Below are 26,782 nucleotides of genomic sequence, written 5' to 3' on the forward strand. Positions count from 1 at the left end.
TGGGTCAACTGCATGCAAGGCAAATGCTCTACCACTGTGTTATCTCTCCGGTCCCCCTTTCTTGATTTTTGACCTGGGATGCTTTTTAAGCTGTAATCCTTCTTCCTGGCTCTTGGAACATCTGTATTTATTGTTTTCTTTCACTACAATGGGGTGTGTTGCTTTGTTCATGGTGGCCATGGTGTGGTCACTATGGTGGTGAACTCATATCCGTCCCATTGTGGATTTTGCGTGGTTTTACCTTGAGTTTCTGTCATTTTTCTCTTTTCTTTTTTGGGTCATACTCAGTGACACTCAGAGGTAACTCCTGGCTCTGCTGAGATTGAACCTGGATAAAGAGGCAAGCACCCTCCCTGCTGTCCTATCTCCCTGATCGCTATGTTGATATTCTTGTGATGAGTCTCACATCTGCTCTCTAGAGGTCCCACTTCCTGACTGTGACTTCCTTGCATTTTTTTTTTGGGGTGGTATTGGGTGTTTGGGTCACATCCAGTGGTACTCAGGGATCAGACCAGGATTGACCCTACATAAAACAAATCTTATTTCCTGCCCTCTTCCTCTAGTTCTCCTCACCTTTCCCATGTGAGAGGAAGGGAAATACCTTTCTTTATTTCAGCAAACTATCCCACAGCTGGCTACCCTGGTACTGTCACTGTTTCTGACCAGGCTAAGCTGATTTCCCAATAGCCAGAGCCCATGTTTACTCTTTGAACTCACATCTTGGCCTTCTTGTGAGCACCTGTCTTTAGGGTGCATTGTCAGAGGAGAACCTACATATATGGGACCCCAAGGGTTTGAACTCACGACCACATACTTGCCAGGTTACCTCTCTTCTCTCTGTGCTCTTCCTCCAGGTCCCAGACATCTTTTCTTCACAGTGCTGCCCCTTTAGCTGCAGTGCTTGTACTCCCGTTTGCTGTGCATCAGTGATCACACACCTTTATGGCATCAGTGTCCCAAACCACAGGTCTCTGAATACTGCCCTCAGTCCATGTGGACAGCATAGGGGAGCAAATCAGTGATCTTAAGTTCTCTAGGCAGAAGCTGTACCCCAAGCCAGAGCTGTTCAGAATTTTGGCCCTGTTATATTCTGTCCCTCACGTTTCTGTAACTGCTGTAGGACAGATGGACATAACCCAAGAACCAGGCTTCCCCCAGATCTCATCCCTCACAAAGCCATCCGTCCATGGGCATGCACTCAGGCTGTCTCCCCAGATCCCGGGTCCCCCAGAGCTATTTGTGGATATGCACATGGGCTGCAGGCAGGCATCCCTTTCTTTTTTTTTTTTTGGGGGGGGGGGACACACCCGAGTTATTCCTGGCTATGCACTCAGAAATCGCTCTTGGCTTGGGGGACCATATGGCACCGGGGGATCAAACCATGGTCCCTTCTAGGTCAGTGCATGCAAGGTAAACACCCTACTGCTTGCTCCATCCTTCCGGCCCCACAGGCATCCCTTTCTCCCAGGAAGAAGCCTGTTTTCTTGGTCTGGGGATCCAGCTCCAGGTCTCCCATCCCCGCCCCACTTGTCTCTGCTGGTCAGAGCCAAGGGGGGTGGAGGTGAGGTGGGAATGACACAGAGCAACTCGCTCTCATGGGGCTGGGAGCTGTGTGTCCCCACATTATCACTGTACCCATACTCCATCCTCATCGAAGAAAGAGAGGCTCATGAGAACATCTGTGGGAAATAGTGGCCCATGAATAGGAATTGTCTGTTCAAATTTCCCAAGAGTTAATGTTCAGAATAATGTGGGCCTGGAGGCCCAGCTGGGTTGTATCTTAGAGGTGCTGATTGGGGCTGGGGCCCCTGTGGGCCCCCATCATGACTACAGCTGATGGAGTCTATGTATGATGGAGTCTGCAGCCTGGGACTGGGACGTACCAGCACCTTTTTCTTTTCCTTTCTGAGGGCTGAGGGTAGAATGGAGCTTATGAACTGGCCCTTGCAAAGCCTCCGAAATCAGCTTCTTGGCTCAGTGCCTCCCTTGTACTGCTTCCCGGCTGCCCAGGCAAAGAGGTTTGAAGCTGCTGACCCACTCATGGGGGTGCCTGGCAGAGGCAAGATTTGCCCTGGACTGTTTTGAAATGTTTTCATGTTGAGACAACTGGGTAACCATCTGGAAAAAATAAAGGGAGTTCCATCTCTCACTCTGTATACCAGGAACAGCTCCAGAATTCCACAGGGATTAGGAGGAGTTAAATATGTAAAATGAATTTATGGAAGAAGGAGACAGAGACAGTGAAGAGTCTCAGAAGAGAGCAGCCATATGTGGGAAAGTTGATATCACCAAAAATTTAAGTCCCGTGCATAGCAAAACAAATATCATTCCCTCCCCACAAATCCCAAAACCAAAAAATGAATTCCTAAGCAAATTCAAAAGACAAATGTCTAGGGCCGAAAAGATAGATAGTGAAGTACAGCATGTAGGGTGTCAAGTTCAATCCCTGGTATCCCATATTGTCTCCTCAGCACTGTGAGGAACAATTCTTGAATGCAGAGCCAGGAGTAAACCCCTGAGCATTGCCAGGTATGGACCAAGTAGAAAGAAAAAAAAGAAAGGAAAGAAAGGAAGAAAAATAAAGAAAGGAAGGAGAAAAAGAAACAAAGAAATGAAAAGAAAGAGAAGAAAAAGAAGGGAGAAAAAGAAAAAACACAGAAAGAAGGAAAAAAATTACAAACTTGGAAAACATGTTTGCATGTTTGTAGTTCAGATGACAAAGAGGAATCACCCTAATTATATATAAACAGTTCCCACAAATAAATAAGAGAAAGTTACTGGAAACAGTACTTCACAGAAAAGAAAATGCAGACTTTCAAATACATAGAAATTCTTTTTTTTTTTTTTTTTGGTGTGTGTGTGTGTGTGTGTGTGTTTGGTTTTTGGGTCACACCCAGCAGCACCCAGGGGTTACTCCTGGCTCTGGGCTCAGAAATCGCTCCTGGAAGTCTCAGGGGACCATATGGGATGCCAGGATTTGAACCACCGTCCTTCTGTATGCAAGGCAAATGCCCTACCTCCATGCTATCTCTCTGGCCCCTTCTGGTTTTTCTAGTATTCAGTGCATCACTGATTTATTTCACCTGCCTGGCCCCAAGGGTATTTGCATTTGAGCATATGGATCATTTATCCAAGGCTGTGGGACTGCAAGTGAGGAGGTGCATCTCAGAGGAGGAAGGCTGCTGGCTCTTTCCTACAAGCAACTGACAAAGAGCAAGTCAGGCAGTTTCTCTGTAGTGTCAATGCCAAATTCCCTGGGGCGAGGAGCTCAGTCTTCTCTAAAAGTGCCTGTATTCTGCTTCTCTTGTGGGACCAATCTGAGTCAGAGAAAAAAGAAGGGCCAGAACAGCCTCCTCCTTTCCTTTCCTTTCCTTTCCTTTCCTTTCCTTTCCTTTCCTTTCCTTTCCTTTCCTTTCCCTTCCTTCCTTCTTCCTTTCCTTTCCTTTCCTTTCTTTCCTTCCTTCCTTCCATCCTGGGGGGGGGTCCACACTTGGCATTATGGAGAAATGGTTTCAGAACAAGGTGTTAGTTGGGTTGCATAGCCTCATGGGGGTTGCAGGGAGGGTTGCCCCAAACAACAGCAGGTGGATTCAGCTTATAGTTCCAGTTGCAGAATAAAGTTTTTTCCACTTATAGCCTACACTGCAATCTGACAATGTCAAAGGATGCAAAAAATAATCATTTGCTCATTTTTTGGGTTACATTGGTGATCAGGGGTTACTCCTGGCTCTGCACTCAGTCCTGATGGGCTCAGGGGACCAAATGCGGATTAAACCTTGGTTGGCATGTGCAAGGTAAACGTCCTTCTACCTGTTGTGCTCACTCTGCCCCCCACCCCCAGACCTTTGCAATTAGGGAAAAAAGGTTTTAGTTACTTGCCTTGTATGAAGTTGACCCAAGCCCCAGTATTTCCAGTGTATAGTCCGGAGCACAGCCAGAGTAACCTCTGAATAATTGCTGGGTGTGCTCCTCAAACAAAGTTCTGTCACCAAGTACTCAGCTGGTGTTCATTGGAGCTCCTGGGACAGGTGTTGTCCAGTATGTTTGGAGCCCCTCTCAGACACTGGACTGTAGAAGGTGTGGCTGGCAGGCTCTGCAGCTGTCCTCCAACCATGCATCACAGAAGCACGACATGGTTTTTCAGCCTGATACTTCCAGTTGACTATTTCCCAGCTAGTGAGCATCTCTGTTCAGCAAGTGCACTGAGAAAACTTATTTCTACTTACTGTTTTCCAAAATGAAAATAATTTGGTAACTAGTTTTATTGTTAATGGAAAATAACAGTACAGCAAAATCTTTTATGGCCAAATAAGTATGGTGAAAAAGTCTTGGACTTGGCTGTTACTTGACAGTGTAGTGAAGGTGGGGTTGATGGACAAGAATATCCACAGCTGAGAATATCCAACTATCCAATTAAAGGTGTCAACCTTTAATCCATTCATAAGCATCAGGCCTGGAATGATTGAACTTTCCTTAAATGTCCTTAGTTGAAGCACTCTAAGAATGGTTTAGGGCTTAAGCTTTTCTCTTTTAGTGTGTGTCCCTTCAAGCAATTACCAGGGGATCCAAGAGCCTGTCCTCATACTTGGACAGTAAGGCCACTGGCTCAACATCTGACAACAGTGGGTTCAACGGCCCTCAGGTGTTATTTAAGGGGGCTCCCAAAGTTACATCTGGTAATTCTTGGGGAGTGAGGCACCAGGGATCAGCTTTGTAAGGCATGGACTCTGAATCCCATTGTGGTTCTCAAATAGTGGGAAGCACCCCCCAAGGAGGCGCGTTTGATCTCGGCAAACAGTCATAACAAGCTAAGCCCCATGTTTGTGTGTCTGGAGCTGAGAGTTGCTGTGTCTTGCTTCAAACACTGCTTCGAAAAGCTATGCATTGCAAAATGTGCTCATTGTAGTCATTAATCCAGAATTCACCTGATTAAAAAAATCAAATTATTTTATATATTTTTGTTTTGCAGGTTAAGGTTTTTTTTTTTAATAGATACTATTGCGTGGAGCACGTGAGAAACGATTTCTCCTTCCTAGGGGGGCATGGCAGAAAATAATTGAGAAGCACTGCTCTAGGATGATTAAAAAAAATTATTCAATCAGGGGCAGCTGCTTGCAAAGCAAGTGCTTTAAGCCCTGTACTCCCTGGCCCTTGTGTGTTAAAATTGATAGGAAGAGCAAAAAGCAAAAATGAACCAAATTATGATTTTAGGTGGTTTCCAACTACTCAGCAGCACTGGGCTAAAATGCCTAGTTTTCAGGGGATGGGGAAAGGCCCACACCTGATGATGCTTAAGAGATACTCAGCTCTTCACTCAGGAATCACCCCTGAGAATGCTCAGGGAACCATCTGGGGTGTGGTGGATTAAATCCAGGTTGCCTCCCCACTAGTTCTCGTTCCAGACCCAAAAACACATTCTGACAATTTCTATATCTCCCCAAGACCATGTTGGACTGCCGTTTTAGAACAGGAGACAGCAGTCTTCCCATTTTTCTTAGGGGGAGGTGGATTTAGAAATTTAACGTTCCTAACACAATTTGGTAAAAAACGAACAAAACACATGCTTGCAACTGGTGGCAGCCCTAAAACTCTAGAGTAGATTGAAACGGGAATTCAGTTAAACAAGGGTAGAAAGCTGACCCAACTTTTGGTGAATTCCATATACCTGTATTTACCCAGGTTCCTCTAGGAAAGACTTCTGGCACCTTGTGTGTATGCGTGAGGGGCACACTTGGTGGTACTCAGTTTTACTCCTGGCTCTACTTTCAGAGATCACTTCTTCCAAGCTTGGGATACCATGTGGTGCCAAGGATCAACCCTAGGTTGGCAGTATTTAAGTCAAATGATCTAGCCACTGTACTATCACTATAGCCCCACATTATTAGTCTTGTAAGGAACCCCTTCCAAATCTGGGACTCTTCTAAAAACGAGCACCTTCAGAGAGTTTAGACCAGACACAATTCTAATAGGAGAGGACCCTTGCCTGGACATTCAAGCACAAAGGCTAGGTCTGGAGAGAGCACAGCAGGCACCCAGCTGACCTGCATTCCACCCCTGGCACCCCAAACGAGTCTCCCAAGCACTTCGAGAATTGATTCCTGAGTGCAGAGCACTGCCAGGTGTGAGTCCAAAACAAAACCAAAAAAATGCTTCAACATGCTGACAAGGGGAAAAACAAAGCACCAGAGCCTCTGCTCCCAAAACTCATGGCTACAAGAAACAGGCAGCTCTCTAGAAAGCTTTTCCTTGTTAATAATCTATATTAATTGTTCAGTCTAGCTATAGTCTCTAATTAGACCAACCACCACAGTTTTTATTTGCCGCTTATTCCAAAAGAAACAATCGCAACAAGTCTTCAAAAATGGCTTTTATTGAGACACTTAGGGCTTCTGCAACATTTCCAGTTGAGGCTCTTCACATCCAATACTTAGGTGCCCAAACTCATTTCCCAATGCCAAAGATGACCTTCCGGTCAAGGACAGACGCGTATCTACAGCAACTGTATCTAACCACAGGCTGTTTCTTCCCACTGTAATTATGCAGAGTAATTTCTAAACAATTTCCAATTTCAAATTCAGCCGTTGTACCTTTGCAAGAAAGATGCGCTTTCCTAATGCCAGTTTTTCTAGTTTGGTGATCTGCAGTATCCTACTCAAACATTAGCTGGTATCCACAGAATTTATAATTTACCTTACATTTAAACAAGCTCCATGCCAGCCCCAAATACCACCATGACTCTAAAAGACTTTCTTCTGTATTGTTCTTAGTGTGACTTAGCGTTTTAGGGGATGGTTGATTAAATTTCTACTCTCAGGTAACAAAAGAAGTTTTTTGGAAATTAGAAAATAGCCACTTAACTCTTTAGGCCCAAATCCCTGAGAGAGGAGTGACCAACTCCAGCCTCTGCAGAAAGGAAGATTCCCATCATTTTAACTGCCAGAAACTGTGGTCTTATTCTGCCTCTTTGAACAGTTTATTAGCACTTGGGAATAGTGGATATACCAGCTCTTTTCATCTTGACAGCAGCCCTTCAAGCGGGTGACCTCCAAAGCCTTTTTCCTAAGATGGTCAAGAGTGTCTTAACAAAAGCAGAGGAGTTGCCTCTGTTTAGTACAATTGTTCCCATTGTGAGGTGAAAACTAACATTCACTTCATTTAGAAAAAAAGAACACCAGGGCATCGAGATTCCGCTTGCAAATTAATGCCGATTTATGTTTACATCCTTTTATCATAGACATTTACAGATATAAGCAGGCTCTGCTCCTTAACAGAAGAGGAACTGAGAAAACTCAAGGATGTTTATTTTAGCAAAAGGAAAACAAAGAATCTGTAACAGGTGCCTTGAGAGAAAGCATTCTTTATGCCAATGATAGATCTTGGCTGCGCCCAAGGTTCTTCGGTAAGGGCGGCTTCCATTCATCTCTGATGAAGAGGAGCCCTGACATCCATCGGCACAGGATGAAGTGGACACACAAAACTGTAATGTGTAATAAAGCAAATATTTACAGTAAGCACAATACAGCAATTTATTTAGGTGCTTAAAATGAATACAAAGGGAAATAAAAATCACAAAATTATACATACTACAAGTGTGTCATATATTAGATGGTATAAATGAATACACCAAGGTGGTGTGTAATTAAAGAAAAAACTAAATATCCAAAGTGCAGCACTCATTGGTTTGCTGCTTCAACACAACACACTCTCATACAGATCTAAAAGGTGTCAAAATTAGTCGCTGTAAAGTCAATTCTTGCATGTGATTTTAGCTTAAAAGATTTCAGAAAAGAGATCTGAAATACCAGTTTTTGTCTGTCAGCTATAATGTCAAGGATATTCAAAACAAGGAAAAGTCTATAATACAAGAGAGTCCAGATATATATATATATATCTTATGTGGCTGGCCTCTGTTGCAAGATTGTACAAGGTTATGTGCAAAAACTAAGTCTGTTCAAAAGTCCATACTAGCGCAGTTTCAAGCTTTTTTGCTAGGTAAACTAGAGCGTTTATTACACAGCAAGGGCAACACTAAAAAAAGAAATCTGATGGGTACACAGTAACAATATCATAAGCATCACTTGAATAGGTCTAAAAGACTGTACAAATATACATTTCAACTATTCAGAATGAATACATGAAAAAAACTGATTTCCCCCGAGTCTACTATACACTTTAGACTGGTAGCTTGTACACTGGTCCTACACTACCATGTGAATCAGGATTAACGCTTTGCAAGGACATTCAACCAAAGATTTTACAGAGGAAATGAGGTGTTGAAAAGGCAGATCAAATAACCTCTGCTTTTCTTGTGTGCGTTCATGAGCCACCAGCTTAATGGTTTTTCACAGTTAGTTACTGTATCTCTCAAAAGTTCTGAAGCAAGATCAGCCAACCATGTGTCAGAGACTTAGTCAAGTACTGGTATTGAAGTGGCCACATGTCCCAACAGCCTGTTGATCTAGCATTCAAAAGGCAGTACCAGTAAGAATATAGCTTTGCAGTCTGAGAGGAGAACAGAGTCCCAGGCTGTAGCATAGAACCTGACATTTATGCCTGCTGGCTGCTCAGTTTAACTCCAGTTAAGCCACCATGAATTGGCTCAGCTACTCCATCAGTCATATTGTCAAACTGTTCTCCATCCTCACTGTCAATTGTGCTATTCTGCCACTCGATCTGTGGGTTGGATAAGCGCTCATCGTTTTCAGATGCATTCTTCCACTGTGACTGGTCCTTGGACCAAAACCCTTCAACTTTTCCATAGGAACTATTCTTCCATTTCAACTGCTCTGTGTCACCTGGCATGGGAGCCTTTTTTTGGGCAGCTGGCTTACTGCTCCTTGCATCCTCACTCTGGGAAGAGTCATCTGACCACGTGTCTGGTTTCATTTCACATGTATTGTCCTCAAAGTCTGACACCTGTTGGGAACCAGGCCCACTCTCCAATGGAGAAGCACCATCTTTCCATTCAACATCATCTTGGTCAACCTCACTATCAGAAGCATCAGGCATTAATTTGGCAGGCTCCTCAGTCAAATGAATCGTTTCATATTTCGAACCTTCCTCCTCTTTTTGGTCTAGCTTCTCCTCAGATTCTAAAACATCCTCAGAAATGACCTTCGGTATATGTTCCTCTGGGTTATCATTAGGGATTTTCGGCTCAACCTCAAAAACAGGGTCAAATGGGCTATCACTTTCATTGGATTCTTCTTCCAAGTTTTCAAAACTATCCGAGAAACTGTCATCTTCCTTCCCGAGGTTGAGCTTCTTGTCAGCAGTTTTACTAACATTGACTCTGGAATCCTTTTCATCATGATTTTCAAAGAGCCACTCAGCATCAAAATCCATCTCATGCTTAACTTTGTTTAATTCTTTCATATTGAAGCCCAACAACACTCCAGGCTTGTACTTCTCACAGTCTCGGACACACTTCTTCCTCTTGTTGCTAAAATGGGAAGCAATATCACTTTTCCACAACCATAAACTGGCCGCCAACTTCTCAATTTCTCTCCTGGTGGGATAGGGCTGTTTATTGAAATACTTTGTTAGAAAGCTTTTCCTGGCTTCATAAGAATCATCTTCATGACCCTTAGGGTCTAAAGCTAAAACAACAGGCTCCTCAGGCTTCTCTTCGAAGAAGCTGGGGGAATCACTATCATCATCTAACTTTCGCTTTTTCAGCAAGGGAAATTCCATTTGCTCGTAAGTGCGCTTCACGGGTGCCAGGCCTGGTGACTGATTAAGCCGAGAGGGCGCAGCTGTCTTATCTTGGCCATTCTGGGTCTTCCCGACACCCCTGCAGTGAACCAAATGCAGAGTGATGGTTGAGGCGGTCATGTTGCTGGTGTAAACACCAAGGCAATGAATACATTTATAGGTGAGCTTTTTCTCTACTGGATGAACTGTCTGAATTACTTGGTGCCTCTCTCGCAAATGATGAGCAAGTGCATCAGATATGGGTCCTTTCAGGATGGAAAAGCAGAGCGGGCAAAGTGTCTTCCCAACATCCTTTTTATAGGGCACTGCAGCTTGAGGGGAACTTTTGATGGGGATATCAGCCTTTTCCTGTACTTTTGGCTGTGGTTTTGGAGGGACTGGTGGGTTATTTTGGGCGTGGTAAGCAACAGATTCAGCAGGGGCATCCCTCAGATTGTATGTGGTTACAAGGAGGTGGATATTGGTGTGACTACCCTGCTGCAATGTCAAATCAAAACTTAGAGTGGAATCTGTTTTAGGTCCCATTTCTTCGTCAACGTGAACCATCCGCATGTGAGCTGCCATCTTCTCCACATCATTGAAAGTTGAACGGCAGTAAGGACAAGACAAACCATGAATTAACATGTGGTTAAGCAAGGTATCTGTGGGCAGATATCGATTACAGTAGAGGCATTTGCTAGTAAAATTGTGTATTTTCATAATGTAATTTGCTACTGCTGGAACTTTCTCAGCCTTATGTTCTTTTTCGAAGTGCACACTATAGACATTTTCAGGAAAAAGCTCATTACAGATTGTACATATTTTCCATTTTTGAGTTGAGGATGTATTGACTGGAGGAGGCCCTGTGGCAGCAACAGTCGGCTTAGAACTGGACTGACCTAACATTCTAGATGCCTGGGACTGGGAGAGGGAAGGAGATTTTAACTGGCTTGCTGGAAGTGAAGAGGAATTAGCTGACTGTAGGGAATATCTGGCTGGTGCCTGGGATCTCTGCTCTGTCCCAAGCCCATAAGACCTGCCATTTCCACTTGGAAGTAACTGTTTTACAGACTGTGACTGTTGAGGAATGGAAACAGGGGCATTGCCACCAAGACCCAATCTCATTGACTGACCAACGCCATAGCCCTGACCTACAGATTTTACACTATAGTTGTTCTGCTGTAGGTGAACATTAGACATCATATTGACTCCTGTAGAATTTAAGTTTGGCTTTGGTATGGAGAGTCGATTTACCATCTGCTGTGATGGCAAAGATCTAACATTTCCAGAAGCAAGGGAACCAATTCTTGACTGGAGTCCCATGCCCTTCTTCTCTTGAGGTTTGGGAGCAATAAGCATCAAAGGTTTGGCTCGGGGAACCACAACATTTGTATGCCCAATCATGGCAGTGACCTGATAGCCTATGCGTTCGTGGTCTTCAATGACATGTTGAACCAAAGCTTCATAGGACTTTGGCATGAAAAGGCATCGTTTGCAGTGAATACTACACTCTTCACGGGCATTTGAGCCTAGGGGGACTGCACCATTGAGTGATTTTTCACCTGCCTTTGCTATATAAGGTGCTGCGACATGTTGAAAATGTTCCCTGTAAATGTGCTTCCTAACTATTTCATAAAGAGGATCTCGGTAAGTGCACTTCTTACAGTAATAAACAGCTTGCTCTACACTGTCAGCCTGCTTAGGTTTAAGGCCATCGTTTTTGCTTTTATCTTTGAAAGTGCTGAGGCTGCTATTTGATGTGCTGGCGTTTGGAGCATGAAATATCTTAATGTGTGTTTCCAAAGTCTTTTTGTCTGCATTGAAGGTACAGTAGGGGCAATTAAGAAGAATTCTATTTTCAAAGTCTTCACTATGGACATTCCGAAAATGACTTTTGTAGGCAGAGAAGAATTTTGAAGAAAACGGACAAGCACTGCAGCAAAAAGGTTTTGTCCGATAATCCTGAAGAAAAAAAAAAAAAGAAAAATAAGGAAATAGACGTCACTTGAGACAGGCAATAACAGGTTCTAGGTTTTCTTCCCAGACAGTCTCTATTTTTAATAGAGACACATGCTATTTTTAGAACAGAAACTCTGTATGCCATTTTTTATCATTGAGCATACTTTTTCCTTTTGTAAATTATATTTAGAGAAATAAAAACAAACAAAAAAAACCCTTCAAGTGAGAAACACTTTATAATATTCATTTGAGTCCCACAGTGTAAACAAAGCATTTAATTACAAGTTCTTCCAAGTTTAAGAAAAAAGTTGTCATTTGCTGACTGGTTTTAGATAAACCAAAGACAACTGGCTATAAATACTGCTGGTGAGGCTTAGGGGACCATATGAGGTGCCAGGGATTGAACTCAGTTTGGTCACATGTATAATTTCTTTTTCTTTTTTTTTTTTTTTGGTTTTTGGGCCACACCTGGCCATGCTCAGGGGACCATATGGGATGCTGGGATTTGAACAACCAACTTTGGTCCTGGGACGGCTGCTTGCAAGGCAAACGCCACTGTGCTATCTCTCCAGCCCCACACATGTATAATTTCTAAGTTAAACATTCTATAGTTAGAAATAATCAGAGTTGGGGGAGCAGGAGAGATAGTATGGAGGTAAGGTGCTTGCCTCGCATGCAGAAGGTCGGTGGTTCAAACCCCGGCATCTCATATGAGTCCCCCAAGCCTGCCAGGAGTAACCCCTGAAAGCTGCCGGGTGTGAGCCCCCACCTCACCCCCCAAAAAAACCAGAGCAGACCACATAAAGTCCCTTTCACTTCATAAAACAAGAACCTGCTAAAGGCATTAGATTTATACTAAAATATAGGGCACAGAAAATTTTAGTGCAACTAGGCATTAAGATAAAATACGCCTTTTATACTTCCCAACACACAAAAAAGCCCTCAAAGGGTGATTGTAGGGCCAATAAGTTTGGTCTATGCTTAGACCCCCAGCATGTATATGCCCCCCTGAGAGCTCCCAAAACAGTAAAAGGGGCACATCTTTTAAAATGCTGGGGTATAGGGACTACAACGATAGTGCAGCGGTAGGGCATTTGCCTTTTTTAATTTCTTTTTTCGTTTGTTTGTTTGTTTTGGGGCCACACCAGGCGATGCACAGGGGACCATATGGGATACCGGGATTTGAACCAACCACCTTTGGTCCTGGATCGCTGCTTGCAAGGCAAACGCTGCTGTGCTATCTCTCCGGGCCCAGGGCATTTGCCTTTCATGCAGCTGATCCAGGCGGACTTCGATTAGATCCCTAGTGTCCCATATAGTTCCCGAAGCCAGGAGTGACCCAAAAATAAAGACAAAAGCACAAAAACAAAACTGGCACAGTATTCAGAGTTCACTACTGAGCAAAAACTGACTTGACAAGTAGACTTTTTCCTATACTCCATGTTATTCAGACAAAAGCAACTTCAAAAGCAATGAAGTGACAGCTGCTTGACTCAAATTAGGAAGTTAAATAAAAATTCCTTAGTTTGTGAGTAATGTACAGTGTTAAAAAGCAAAAAGACATTGCAGAATGTATTGGTATAAAAGAACAACTGTCAGAATCAAGCTCATTAACATGTGTAGTTAGCTTTCTGATGAACAGGTAAAACACAGGCTTGTCGAGAGTGCTTGTCTCCTTAATAAATAACTATTTTGTCACAGTTACAAATTTAAAAGTAAATTTATTCCTCTCTAATGAGACTATAAGCTGGGACTGAGAAAGGTGAATCACAAATCTGTCCTAGGGGCAGGAGTGATTGTACATGTTTTGCATGTGGCCAACCTGAGGGTTTGATCCCTGGAACCCCATATAGTCCCCTGAACTCTATCAGGAATGGTCCCTGTGCACAGGAGCCAGAAGTAAGCCTTGGTCGATGGTGGCATGGCAAAAAATCCAAAGTAACCATACTTATCAAGTATCTGATGTGGAGTTTTTTAGACCACTATCCTATAATTCCCTGTTTTTGTCAATTTTTTTTGTGTGTGTGGTTTTTGGGTCACACCTGGCAGTGCTCAGGGGTTACTCCTGGCAGGCGTGGGGGACCATATGGGTGCCGGGATTCGAACCGATGACATTCTGCATGAAAGGCAAACGCCTTACCTCCATGCTATCTCTCCGGCCCCTGTTTTTGTCATTTTTCATTAATTTTGGTGATGTTAAGGCTATTTAAGCTACATATTATTACTTTAAATTTCAATTTGTGGTGTACCACATATGGTTCCCTAGATACCATTAGGAATGATCCCTGGGCAGTCAGGTGTAAGCTGTGAGCACTGCTGGATGTCGTTCAACCTTCCCTTAAGAAAGAAAATGAGCCGGAGCCATAGCACAGTGGTAGGGCTTTTGATTTGCATGTGGCTGACCCAGGATGGACCTGGGTTCAATCCCTGGTGTCCCATATGGTCCCCCCCAAGCCAGGAGTGATCTCTGAGAGCATAGCCAGGAGTAACCCCCTCAGTGTCACCACGTATGGCCCCAAAACCAAAAAAAGAAGAAAGAAAGAAAGAAAGAAAGAAAAGAAACTGAATAACAAACTAGAGGTAAAGGACATTAGAGGAAAAACTTTGGGAAGAATGAAAATGCTGATATATGCAAGACTGCAAAACTTTTACATAACCAAATCTCTCTGCTAATCCAATGACAAGACTGAACATTCTTTCAGTTTTGCCCAATCTTTTTAAGGACAGACGATCTCATTCTGTTTTATTATTTTGGTTTCTGGGCCATACCTGTCAGTGCTCAGGGGGTATGCTGGCTCTATGCTCAGAAATTGTTCTTGGTAGACTTGGGTGACCATATGGGATGTTGGGGATCAAATCTAGCTTGGGTTGGCTGCATGCAAGGCAAACGTCCTATTGCTGCGCTATCACTCTAGCCCTCTAGCACTCATTCTTTTCTAATAAGCAATAAAAAACAAACACATTTGTATTCCCCAAGGGGGCAGGCTTGTGAGGTTGTGTGGGGATAATGGTAGAGGGAAGATCACACTGGTGGTGAGACTGATATTAGAACACTAAATGCCTACAACAACCATATTATGAACAGCTTTGTAAAACAGTTTATATTTTAATTTGATTTTTTAAAAGTTTTAAAGTATAATAAAAAACGTTAAAAAGAAATAGACACTCCTACTATTTTACAGGCCCTGACCCCCTTCCCTTATCCAGATGCAGCTCTATCTAAAAGGTCTTAAAAGCAGAAAAGGGAGAGAACCAAGGATGCTGCCATTTAATTAAATCTCCAGGGCCACTTACCTGGTTTTTTGTAAGTGAAGGGTCCCATAGTCCTACATCCTCCCATGTAGTGTTTTTCAAATAAAAGTCATTAGGTTCAAACTGTTTAAAATCCTAGAAAACAGTGAAAGAAGTTTACAAGAGTATAGTGGTATCAACTTTAGTCCAACCTATACACAAACAGCCAATCTTTTAACTAAGGAGATGCATAGGAAAACCAGTCTCACCAAATTATGAATAGTAAGGTTTGTAGGAAATGAAAAAGGCACATGGAAGGTGCGCTGAACATTTTCTATCAACCAAACATTCTCCAAATAGTCAACTATGTTTCCAAGGGAACCAATAGAAGCTAAAAAAAAATTCTACTATATATTCATGCCAAAGGACTTTTAATTTGAGTACTGTAGTTTGTCAACTGCAATTCTAGCATTCCGTGTAAAACAGCAATGTTCACCTTCTATCACAGATGCACATTCTAATTCCATCAGAGAGTGAGAGGGGGAAGATTCAGATAGGGGTAAAGATTGAACTGAGAAGAAAACATTTCTAAACTCAAAGAAAGCTATTTAAAGAAAGTAAGCAGTATTAAGTCATTTTTTTCCTATATAAAAATTTAACACAATGCTTCCCTCCTATTAGACTAAGAAAGATAAAAAAGTCTCATAGAGTAAAATTCCTCTTGTTCTTCAAAGAGGAAAACCAAGCATTTGTAAATTGAAGAATAAGTAATAGATGGAACAACTCAAATGCAAGTTAGAAAAAGGTACCTTGATATTTGCATCATTTACTCTTGGGAAGATTATTCAGAGTAAAAAGTGAATAGACTGTTTAATACGGGCAGATTTTCCTGAATCTGAAGGTTGAAGAGGGAATGAATGGTGTGACCATCCACACCAAGGACAACTTAGAGAAGTCTTCATAATATATAAGCCTAGAACATTATTAGTGGGCCCTAGGATAAGAAAAACTGTTACATAAAGGAATTGCCTTTTCACTTTAGTTTCCATTAGAAAGTTAACTAAATCCCTATTGTGTGCCCAGCACTGTACTAGATGCTAGAAAAACCTAGATGGACAAGTAATTAAGGTACTTGACCAGCTGGGATTTGAAGACTAATGGGAAAAATGACTAAACAGTTCAGAGGCACTGATCAACCAACCATAAGGCCCACACCAATGAGATCTGGACAAGGAGACCACTGCACAATCTATCCCCTCCGGAGTGTCCTAAAGTTCATAGGACATAAGACCAGCCAGCTTGTCTAACTGTTTACAAGGAGAAACAGTTACAAGCTATCTGTTTACAAGGGGAAGATAATAGTTTATGATGGGTTAAAAGGGCCAACACTCCAAATCCTCAGCAAAGAGACAACAAGCACCCTGTAACTACCATGTCTAAATCCGTCCCATCAGAATATTCAGACATCAAAACGAGCAGTCTTCTGAAGTCCCTCAGATAGACCCTGTCACACATTTTGTGGTGTGCAGGCAGGCTTACTTCTTCACTGGTTTATCATAAAATTGTTGACAAGAATTCCTCATTGCTCCTTCACCCACAAGTTGTTTAAATTTATAAATTTAGAAACAATTAAGCACAACAAAACACCTAGTAAATGTCTGATATGTGCATGTCCTCAACAGTAGCTACTTTTGCTTCAGGAAGCAAAGATGAAAAAGGCCATTTTAGGGCAAAGGGAACAGTTTAGGGTAACTGAGAAAGCTCTAGTGATACTAATTGCCGAGGCAAAAAAATTGAGAGTCACACATCTAAGAATGAACCATCCCGGCTGCTGACACAAAGGAATCGATCGGAAGCTAAGTCATGTTAAAATAAAAAAAAAAAATGACATGCTACTTACTTCTATGTGTTCTTTACAGTATTCCAACCCAATGTCACTAAGTATTTTTTTCACAGTTTTCCGGGCTTTTCTTAAACTGCCAAGATTGTTGACAGGAAGTTGGAACATAGTTTCTATTGGAAAAAAAAATTTAAGTCAATTCAAAACATGCACAACTTGTATTATTTACTAATTCCACTGATGATAGATCACAATTCTGGCCCAATTTGACAGAAAAGGTGAGTCGAAACCCTTATCTAGTACATTCTAAATACTTAAAAGCAGAAAAAAATAAGTGCTCTGGTCTTTTTAATCTTTTGAACAGGATAATTTATTGTAGATATTGTAGATAGTCTAATCTGACTGACAATTCTGATTAGACTTTAAAAAATAAAGTACAAATGCCTTTTGTCCTTGTGGATGTTGAACCTCTGAAAATAAAATTGTAGACCATATCAGCACCAACACCACATTAATTTTAATTATCAGGAAAATAACTTTTTGTTGTCATACAAACAACCTGCACATAACAGCATTTATAAAGACAGACCTGAAAGTTTCTGCATACTACAGACTCAAAACACTAATAACTGAGTAGCTGCCCATAGTCAATACTGCATACTCAGAAGGGCACTCAGCACCAAAGCAAAAGACATTTAGATTAGTTAATGTACAGCTAGAGATTTTAGGGGACTGTTTTGACAAGTGAATTTACCCAAGACATCAGAATAGACAGAAATTTAGATCTACTTTCCTAAATTCTAGAACAAAGACTAAGGGGGCCAAGGAGAGAGAGATTGGACTCAACACATCACTGGCCCACAATACAGGGTGGGCATCACTGAAAGTAGCCCTAGTATCTCAAGCTTTGCTGCAGGTGGTCCCTATAGCACAAAACCAAAATTAAAGATGAAAAATAGTTGGTCACCTAATGTTCTTAAGATCCATCTTAATTATGGGAAATATAGAAGAGGCCAGAGAGATAGTACAGCAGTTAAGACACTGCCTTGCATCTGGCCAACCCCTGTTCAATGACTTGTATTATATGAACTTGTTATGGCCCCAGCCCCTATCCACCACAAGGGAAAAAAAAATGTGGAACCTACCCAAATAATCGAACTCAAAAAAAATTGAACCCTAATGATACAAAATTCACACAGAATATTCCATGTGAAGCACCAAGTGTAATACAGAGAAATGCACTTCATTGGAAAACACTGCTCAGTGTCTCCCACCGTTCTAGAGTGCTCAACAGCCTGCCCATTGTTCAGCTAACAGTAAAAAATCTCTTCATTATAAGTGGTCATGCATTTAAGGTCAAATTCGCTATTTCCTAAGGAAAGTTTACATCAAGTAATTTTGAACTATGGCCAATTATCAATAACCAAGGCAAGGAAAGAGATCAACAGATACCCAAACCTACAATGATATCGACACCTAGATTTTTTTCTCTTAATTTTCTCAACCATATAAGCCCAAATATAGCTGTTTCTCCTGTAGCTTTCCAATTATATTTCAGAGCAAAGATGTGCCTACATGGCAGTCATTACTGGCTTTTCCTGCCTCCAAGTTTCATAGCTCAACAGTCAAGGAAAAAATACACAAAATTTTTGGAAAGGTTGCCACCACTGGCTCTACTCACCTATGCAGAAAAAAACTCAACAGTGAAACTGCAGCTCAGAATAAAAGCCCTTTCCTGTAGAAAAGGAATTCTCCAACCACTGCTAAAATGTAAACTTAAGTCCTCTAAAGGAATCACCTCATTGCATGGTTGTACGGTACCCAGTTTACTGATCTACAGAGCCTGCAAAATTAAGTGTGAACATAAGAAACCTTAACAATTTTATAACACAGGGGCGGAGAGATAATACAGTGGGTAGAACACTAGTCCTGTATATAGCTGACCTGCACTATATAGTCAGCCCCAGAGTCTTGCCAGGAGTGATTCATGAGCACAAAGTCAAAAGGAGTACTGAGCATTGAGGGGTATGGCCCCAAAACAAAATAAATTCACGGGCCGGAGAGATAGCACAGCAGTGTTTGACTTGGAAGCAGCCAATTCAGGACCAAAGGTGGTTGGTTTGAATCCCGGCATCCCATATGGTCCCCAGTGCCTGCCAGGAGCTATTTCTGAGCAGACAGCCAGGAGTAACTCCTGGGCACCTGAGCACCTCCGGGTGTGGCCCAAAAACCAAAAAAAAATCACACTTAATAAAGAGTGAAAATAAAACTGCTACTGGGGGTTAGGCATACTATTGTAAAAAAAAATAGTTGTTGGGGCCAGAGAGATAGCACAGCAGTAGGGCATTTGCCTCACATGCAGAAGAACAGTGGTTCGAATCCCAGCATCCCATATGGTCCCCCATGCCTGCCAGGGGCGATTTCTGAGTGCAGAGCCAGGAATAACCCCTGAGCTGCCAGGTGTAATCCAAAAACAAACAAAACAAAACTGATAATAAATTAGTTTTCTCCTAGTTGTTAAGTGTAAAACAACTTTTTTTTTGGGTTTTTTGGGTCACACCCCTTATTATCATTTTTTAAACTGGGCCACACCTGGAGGCATTCAGGGGTCACTCTTGGCTCTGTGCTCAGAAATTGCTCCTGGCAGGCTTGGGGAACCACATGGGATGCAAGGAATCGAACACAGGTTGCCACGTGCAAGGTAAACACCCTATCACTGTACTATTGCTCTGGCCTGAGGAAACCAATTTATAATTTACACTACACATATAAAATATTGAGTCAAACCTGTAACTGTTTTCAAAAGAGCAGATTTCTGACAACACTACTAATGCTAATTTTCTTATCTGACCCATTCTGTAGACAGAATATAGTCAGAGGCCATTCCCAATATTTTGTCTAGTTAGATGTAGAATAGCATTGTGTCAGCATCCTCATCTAATAGGTTTCTCCTCTACCCTCTAATGCTGTAGCAACCCTTCTCAGAAGGGGGAACTGATACCATTTCCTACACCAGTGGTTGGCAACCTTTTTTACAACTGAGCCAAATCTTGCCAAAACCACGACTGAAATTTATTTTGAGAGCCACACAGAAGAGCAAAATTAAAAATGTAAAGAGCCACATGTGGCTTGCGAGCCACAGGTCACCGACCACTGCCCTACTCCAAGTCAAAAGTTCCTTCATAGATGTCCCCAAAGGCTGGAAAGACGGTACAGGGGTTAGGGTTAAAATATACATGCCTCCCAACCTGGTTTTGCTTCAATTCGAATGCCACATATGGTCCCTTCTAAGCACCACCAGGTTCACTCGAGCAGAGCAAGGAAAAGCTCTTGATCACTGCTTGGGGTAAGCTTACCCAATTAAAATAAATTTTTTTTTTTGTTTTTGGGTCACACCTGTTGGAACTCAGAAATTACTCCTGGCAGGGTCCAGGGACCACATGAGATGTCAGGGACCGAACCACATGTGGACCACATGCAAGGCAAACACCTGAAATGCTGTGCTATTTTTTAAAAAGGAACATTTCCAAAAACTATCAGCTAATGCCAGAATTATTATTTTGGCTGCATTCAGCTGTGCTGGGGGGATCTAGGGTACCATGGGTAAAATCCAGGGCAGCCAGCTGAGTGCAAAGCCACCTAAGGCGCTCTTGCAATCTCTCTCCAGGCCCTATTGTTTAAATATTTTTTTATATGTTTGGGACTGTGACTAAGATCATAGAGTAAGGCCCAGGGCTTAGTCCCTGGCACCACGTGCCACCCCCAGCACTACTGAGAGTGGCACAATCTTTTACAAGTAATTACTCCTAACTACTCCCTCACTCCTATTCAAAGACCCCTAAATTTGAAATTTAAGATGGAGGACCCATACCCTTTGTGGTTAAGGAATAGGAATATAGTAATTAGAAACAGGTTGTCTAAGATTATGGGCACTTACTTCATGTTCGAATATGTTTAAAAAAAGTATTTGGGCCGGAGAGATATCACAGCGGTAGGGTATTTACCTTGCAAGCGGCTGACCCAGGACCAACAGTGCTTCGAATCCCAGCATCACACACTGCTAGGAGTGATTTCTGAGCAGAGCTAGGAGTAATCTGAGGGCCGCTGGGTGTGGCATAAAAGAAAATAAAACAAAACAAAAAAAAAACAAAACAAAACAAGATAACCATTAGGGAAGAAGATACTTTCCAATGTCAGCCATTCTCTAGAGATGGGCTTTGAGGGGCCGGGTAGGTGGCGCTGGAGGTAAGGTGTCTGCCTTGCAAGCGCTAGCCAAGGAAGGACCGCGGTTCGATCCCCCGGCGTCCCATATGGTCCCCCCAAGCCAGGGGCGATTTCTGAGCACATAGCCAGGAGTAACCCCTGAGCGTCAAACGGGTGTGGCCCCCCCCCCCAAAAAAAAAATAGAGATGGGCTTTGAAAAGAATGAAGGAGGAGGCTTATTTCCCAGTGATGTTGTTCCTGAGGGCACTCCTTTCTTTCTCTCCAGTCTCCTTGATGCTCAGGATAGCCATGATCAGCACTATTATCCCACTCCCAGAAACCTTCCAACTAAAGGGAGAAATATCCAAGGAGATGAGGAAATGACCAATCATTTTTGAAGCACCCATACTTTACCAATGTATTCTACCAATGTGCTATATATGAAGAATTCTTTTGGGTATGTATGTATATATATATATATATATATATTTTTTTTTTTTTTTTGGTTTTTGGGCCACACCCGTTAACGCTCAGGGGTTACTCCTGGCTATGCGCTCACAAGTTGCTCCTGGCTTGGGGGACCATATGGGACACTGAGGGATCGAACTGTGGTCTATCCAAGGCGAGCACAGGCAAGGCAGGCACCTTACCTCTAGCGCCACCGCCCAGCCCCTTCTTTTGGGTGTATTTTCAGGGAAGAACCTAGAGCCACCGCAGACACTCAGTTATTGAAATAGATGCCTGTTTTCCTGGCTGGGCTCAAGGGTTACTACTGGCTTTGTGCACAGAAATCACTCCTGGCAGGCTTGGTGGACCATATAACACATGAAATGTTGGGGAATGAACCTGTGTCAGCTGTGTGCAAGACAATGCCTTACCCACTGTACTGTCATTTTAGCCCCAAGATGCCTGCTTTTGACCCACTTTGTGTGAACAACTTTTTTTTATCGTGTTTGGAGGGGAGGGGGAGAGTTGAGTCACTTCCAGCAATGCTCAGGATTACTGACTGGTGCTTGGAGGGAACATATAGGATGCTCAGGATTGAACCTGCTCGCAAATGCCCTCCCCACTTCAACTATCACTCTGTCCCTTTGTTTATCAATCTCTAAGAGCTGCCCCCTTTCTCAACTGATGAAATGCAGGTAGGAGTCCCTCCTCTATCAATTAGAGCAGAGTGTACAGGAATCTGGATCAACCTGAGCTGCTGAGGAGAATGGTACAGCATAGTTGCCTTTAAGGAGTCATTATATGTCTAAAATCCAGAGAGGTAATATGGGGGTTAAGGCACATGTACAGCAAACCATAGTTCAATTCCTGGCATCACAATAGTACCCTACCCCCACCCCTACCCTCTGGCAGTGCTTGGGAGGTTTCTTCTGGCTGAGAAGTTTTAGACTGCAGATAATGGTTAGTAGAGATGGACCCAGGTTCAATCCCTGGCATTCATGGTCTCCTGAGCCTGCTAGGAGCAATTTCTGAGTTCAGGGCCAAAATGTGTGTGACCCAAAAACCAAAACTAAAACCAACCAACCAAACAAAACAAACAAAATGAAAGGACCTCCTATTAGATGAAGGCAAAGGAAAGTCTCTGACACTGCTTAAGGTGCTTCAATCAACTCTTATCTAAAAAGCAAACACAGGTAATTTTTGTGTAGGCTTTGGCTCCAGTGCTTGCAATTATGCCTGGAAGATCTACTGGACAGTGGGAGGGAGTAGTCTTTAACAAATAAGATGAGGGGGCCAGAGCACAGTGGCAAGGTGTTTACCTTGCATGCGGCCGACCAGGGATAGATTCGATTTCTGGCATCCCATATGGTCCCACGAGCCTACCAGAAGTGATTTCTTAGCGCAGAGCTAGGAATAACCCCTGAGCACTGCAGGGTGTGGCCCCAAAACAAAACAACCCCCCCCCCCACAAAAACAAGAATATGACGGATGTTATGTAAATAATGAGTCTTGTGAACCAGGACTAGTAGGAGCATAAAGATTTTTTTCAAGAAAGAGCATGGAGGTAGGGCATTTGCCTGCATGTAGAAGGATGGTGGTTCGATGGTGGTTCAAATCCCAGTATCCCATATGGTCCCCCAAGCCTGCCAGGAGTGATTTCCTGAGCGTACAGCCAGGAGTAACCCGAGTGCTGCCGGGAATGACTTCAAAAAAACCCCCCAACACCTCCCCCAAAAGAGAAAGATGTAGTTATCCTTGGGGGAAAAAAAAAAAAAAAGAGCCTGATTTCTGGTTTAATTAGAAAAACAGAAAAACCAGGGCCAGAGTGATTGATAGTACAGAGGGCAGGGTGCTTGCTTGTCTTGCACAAAGCTGACCCAAGTTTAATCCCAGTATCCCAATGGTCTCTTGAGCCCACCAGGAGTGGCCTCCAAAGAACACAATAAAAGCAAAAACAAAAAAGAACAAAATAATACCCCATAAAAACCTGTCTAAACACTGTGCAAAGTCCAACACTCTGTGATGACTTAACAATAGCATTAACAATTACAAGTGTTTTTATCACTGATTGAAAGCAACTTAAACTCATTGTTGAGTGATTTAAGCACAAGCTTCCTATCAAAGTCAATTTATAATCTATCATTGGCCAAAATCCTGCCTACTCAACTGCAACATTTTTACAAAGCAAGACTCAGTTATAAAGCACTATGTAATTATAATTAATGACTAATAAAAATACACACAACTCTTTCTTGTCCAAATTCTAAAACAATACTTCAACTTCAAGTGCCAAGATATAACTGAAGGTATCAAGAGTCTGGGTCACTGTCTATTTTGTAGGTTGCTTTTAATCAAGAAGGATGAAGATCAACCTTGTGTCCTCCGGGTTGGCTGTGTGCAAGGCAAACACCCTACCTACCTGCTGTGCTATCTCTCTGGTCCCAAAAGGTAAAACTCTTATCCCTAAAGAAATCTTAGGGACAGGACAGGACAAAAGTGAGGACACTTGTCTTGATGATGCTCCCACAGTTCCCATGGCAAACAGTACTGCCTCACCCAATTCCTCTGTCAGCATTTTTTTTTGGCCTTACTTGGAGGGGGGGTTAGGGAGGTAACCCTAGATAGTGCTAGAGATAAAACTAGGATCAAGCACCTTATGTGCTATTACCTTCTAGCCCCAACCAACAACCAAAAAATTTTAGCTGGGTCAGAGTGATATCCCCAGCACCCCATATAGTCCCTTAATCCTTGTTAGGAGTGATTCCTGAGCTCAGAGATAGGAGTAATCCCTGAACACTGGCACACCCAAAACAAAGAGAAATCTTAGTTGATTTGACCATGCAAAGCAAATGTTTAGGTTGAGATAGAAATTGAAAGGAAAGAAAGCAGCTCCTAAGTTATTTTCTAAAAAAATTACTAAACTTGTAACGCAGATTTATGTAAAAAAAAAAAAAAAGTCAATACATAGACTGAAATGAAGAATTCTAGATCTGGTGATCTGATGCTACAGCAGAATTCAAAGAATTTGCAGAAAAGCTTGCTGGAACAAAATGAGAGTCTGAGAGGGGCCCAGTGACTGCTCGTGCCAGTGTCGGCTTGTGTGGGGCCATGAGTTCGGAGCTGCCTTTGTGATCAGTCTCCAAGACCACAGCAAAGCGTGTACCTTCTTATACTGCAAACAAGGTGTGTGTACCACCCACAACTGAAAATATACTAAACTAAAGGGACTGGAGTGATAACATAATAAGGCTGCCTTTGTCTTGGTTCGATCCCCTAGCACAGAGCCAGGAGTAAGCTCTGAGCACCACCAGGTGTGCCCAAAAGCCAAGTACTAAAGATGTTTGAGCACTTCACTGGGAGTCCACACCTGGCAGGCACAACTGAGTATGAACGTCCCCTAAAACTGACAAAGAAAAACCAGACCTTTTGATACTTAAATTACTCTAATCAATATAGATGCAAATGCTTCTAATAAAGATCTTTTTTTTTTGGGGGGGTTTTTGGGCCACACCTCACTGTGCTCAGGGAACCATATGGAATGTCGGGAATCAAACCCAGGTCCGTCCTGGGTCGGGCGCATGCAAGGCAAATGCCCTACCGCTGTCCCATCTCTCTGGCCCCATCATACTTGCTTTTTTTTTGGGGGGCCACCGGGATTTGAACCAACCACCTTTGGTCCTGGATCAGCTGCTTGCAAGGCAAACGCCGCTGTGCTATCTCTCCGGGCCCATCATACTTGCTTTTTAAGAGCACTTTCAAATGCTGTGTTTATAAACTAGTTGTAAAAAGGTTCTTGTTATTTCAGAAAATGAATCCTGGGCAGGAGAGATTATCATGAAGGTAGGGCATTTGCCTTGCATGCAGAAGGATGGTGGTTCGGATCCCAGCATCCCATATGGTCCCCCCGAGCCTGCCAGGAGTGATTTCTGAGCATGGAGCCAGGAATAACCCGAGTGCTGCTGGGTGTGACCCAAAAAGCAAGAAAAGAAAAAAAAAAGAAAGAAAGAAAATGAATCCTGAGAACTCTTATTAGAAGAACTCTTCAATGGTTGAGCATATCGAGTCTAGAAGCCTAGTTATATATATAGTCAAAGCCATCAACCTCAGATTTTTTAACTCAAAAGTTAGTGAAGGGGGGGCGGAGAGATAGCACAGCGTAGGCGTTTGCCTTAGACGCTGAAGGATGGTGGTTCAAATCCCCGCATCCATATGGTCCCGAGAACCTGCCAAGAGCGATTTCTCAGTGTAGAGCCAGGAGTAACCTCTGAGCACTGCCGGGTGTGACCCAAAAATAAAAAACAATAAAAAAATTGGTTACTCCTGCCTTATTTTAAGTATTGTATTATTAATATAGTGTTCATTAATTTTGTTTGTTTTTTATTTTTGGGTCACACCTGACAATGCTCAGAGGTTACTCCTGGCTCTACACTCAGAAATCGCTCCTGGCAGGCTCTGGGGACCATACTGGATGGCAGGATTCGAACCACCGTCCTTCTGCATGCAAGGCAAACACACTACCTTCATGCTATCTCTCCGTCCCAGGAGTAACCAATTTTTATTTATTCATTTCTATACCTGCAGTCCTTTATATATATATATAAATATAAAATTATAAATAAAATTATAAATAATTTTTTTCTCCTTCCACATCTGAGGTACTCAGAGGCTACTACTAGCTCTGTGCTCAGAAATCAGTCCTTGGGCCCGGAGATATAGCACAGCGGCGTTTGCCTTGCAAGCAGCCGATCCAGGACCAAAGGTGGTTTGAATCCCGGTGTCCCATATGGTCCCCCGTGCCTGCCAGGAGCTATTTCTGAGTAGGCAGCCAGGAGTAACCCCTGAGCACCACCGGGTGTGGCCCAAAAACCAAAAAAAAAAAAAAAAAAAAAAAAAAAAAAAAAAAAAAGAAATCAGTCCTGGTAGGCTCGGGGGACCATATGGGATGTCAGGGATTGAAACTGGATCTGTTCTGTGTTGGCAGTGTGCAAGGCAAACGCCCTACTTGCTGTATTGCTCCAGCCTCAGCTTTTTTAATATTCTTGTCAGTTGATAAAGAACCCCCAAGAGTGAAGTGCCTAATGCAAAATAGCTTCTGAACAAAGTATTTTCTAGATCTAATCAAATCAATGATTAAATTTATTCAAAACTATTTATTCTTGGGGCTGGAGCCATAGCACAGCGGTCAGGCTTTTTGCCTGGCAAGCGGTTGCCCAGGACAGACCTGGGTTTGATCCTCAGTGTCCCATATGGTCCCCCAAACCAGGAGCGATTTCTGAGCGCATAGCCAGGAGTAACCCCTGAGCATCAACAGGTGTGGCCCAAAAACCAAAACCAAAAAACCTATTTCTTCTTTAGATATACTATGGAAGGCAAGTAGATTACTTAAATACAGAATTCTCTGGCTGTAGG

At 42.7% G+C, this 26,782-nt stretch overlaps 1 protein-coding gene across 2 annotated transcripts in view; it reads right to left on the reverse strand.

Moving 5' to 3' along the window:
* Positions 1-8,543: 8,543 nt before the first annotated feature.
* Positions 8,544-26,782, reverse strand: part of ADNP (activity dependent neuroprotector homeobox) — a 33,217-nt gene continuing 14,978 nt past the window's right edge. For both annotated transcript variants that reach the window (XM_049781309.1, XM_049781310.1), the window contains 3 exons: positions 16,784-16,896; positions 14,947-15,039; positions 8,544-11,655 (listed from right to left, as the gene is read on the reverse strand). In XM_049781309.1, the coding sequence (XP_049637266.1) occupies positions 8,548-11,655; positions 14,947-15,039; positions 16,784-16,896 (3,314 nt within the window). In that variant the 3' untranslated portion in view covers positions 8,544-8,547. The remainder of the gene's footprint in view (positions 11,656-14,946; positions 15,040-16,783; positions 16,897-26,782) is intronic.

This window comes from Suncus etruscus, chromosome 9 (genome assembly GCF_024139225.1).
Source record: "Suncus etruscus isolate mSunEtr1 chromosome 9, mSunEtr1.pri.cur, whole genome shotgun sequence".
Taxonomy (NCBI): domain Eukaryota; kingdom Metazoa; phylum Chordata; class Mammalia; order Eulipotyphla; family Soricidae; genus Suncus; species Suncus etruscus.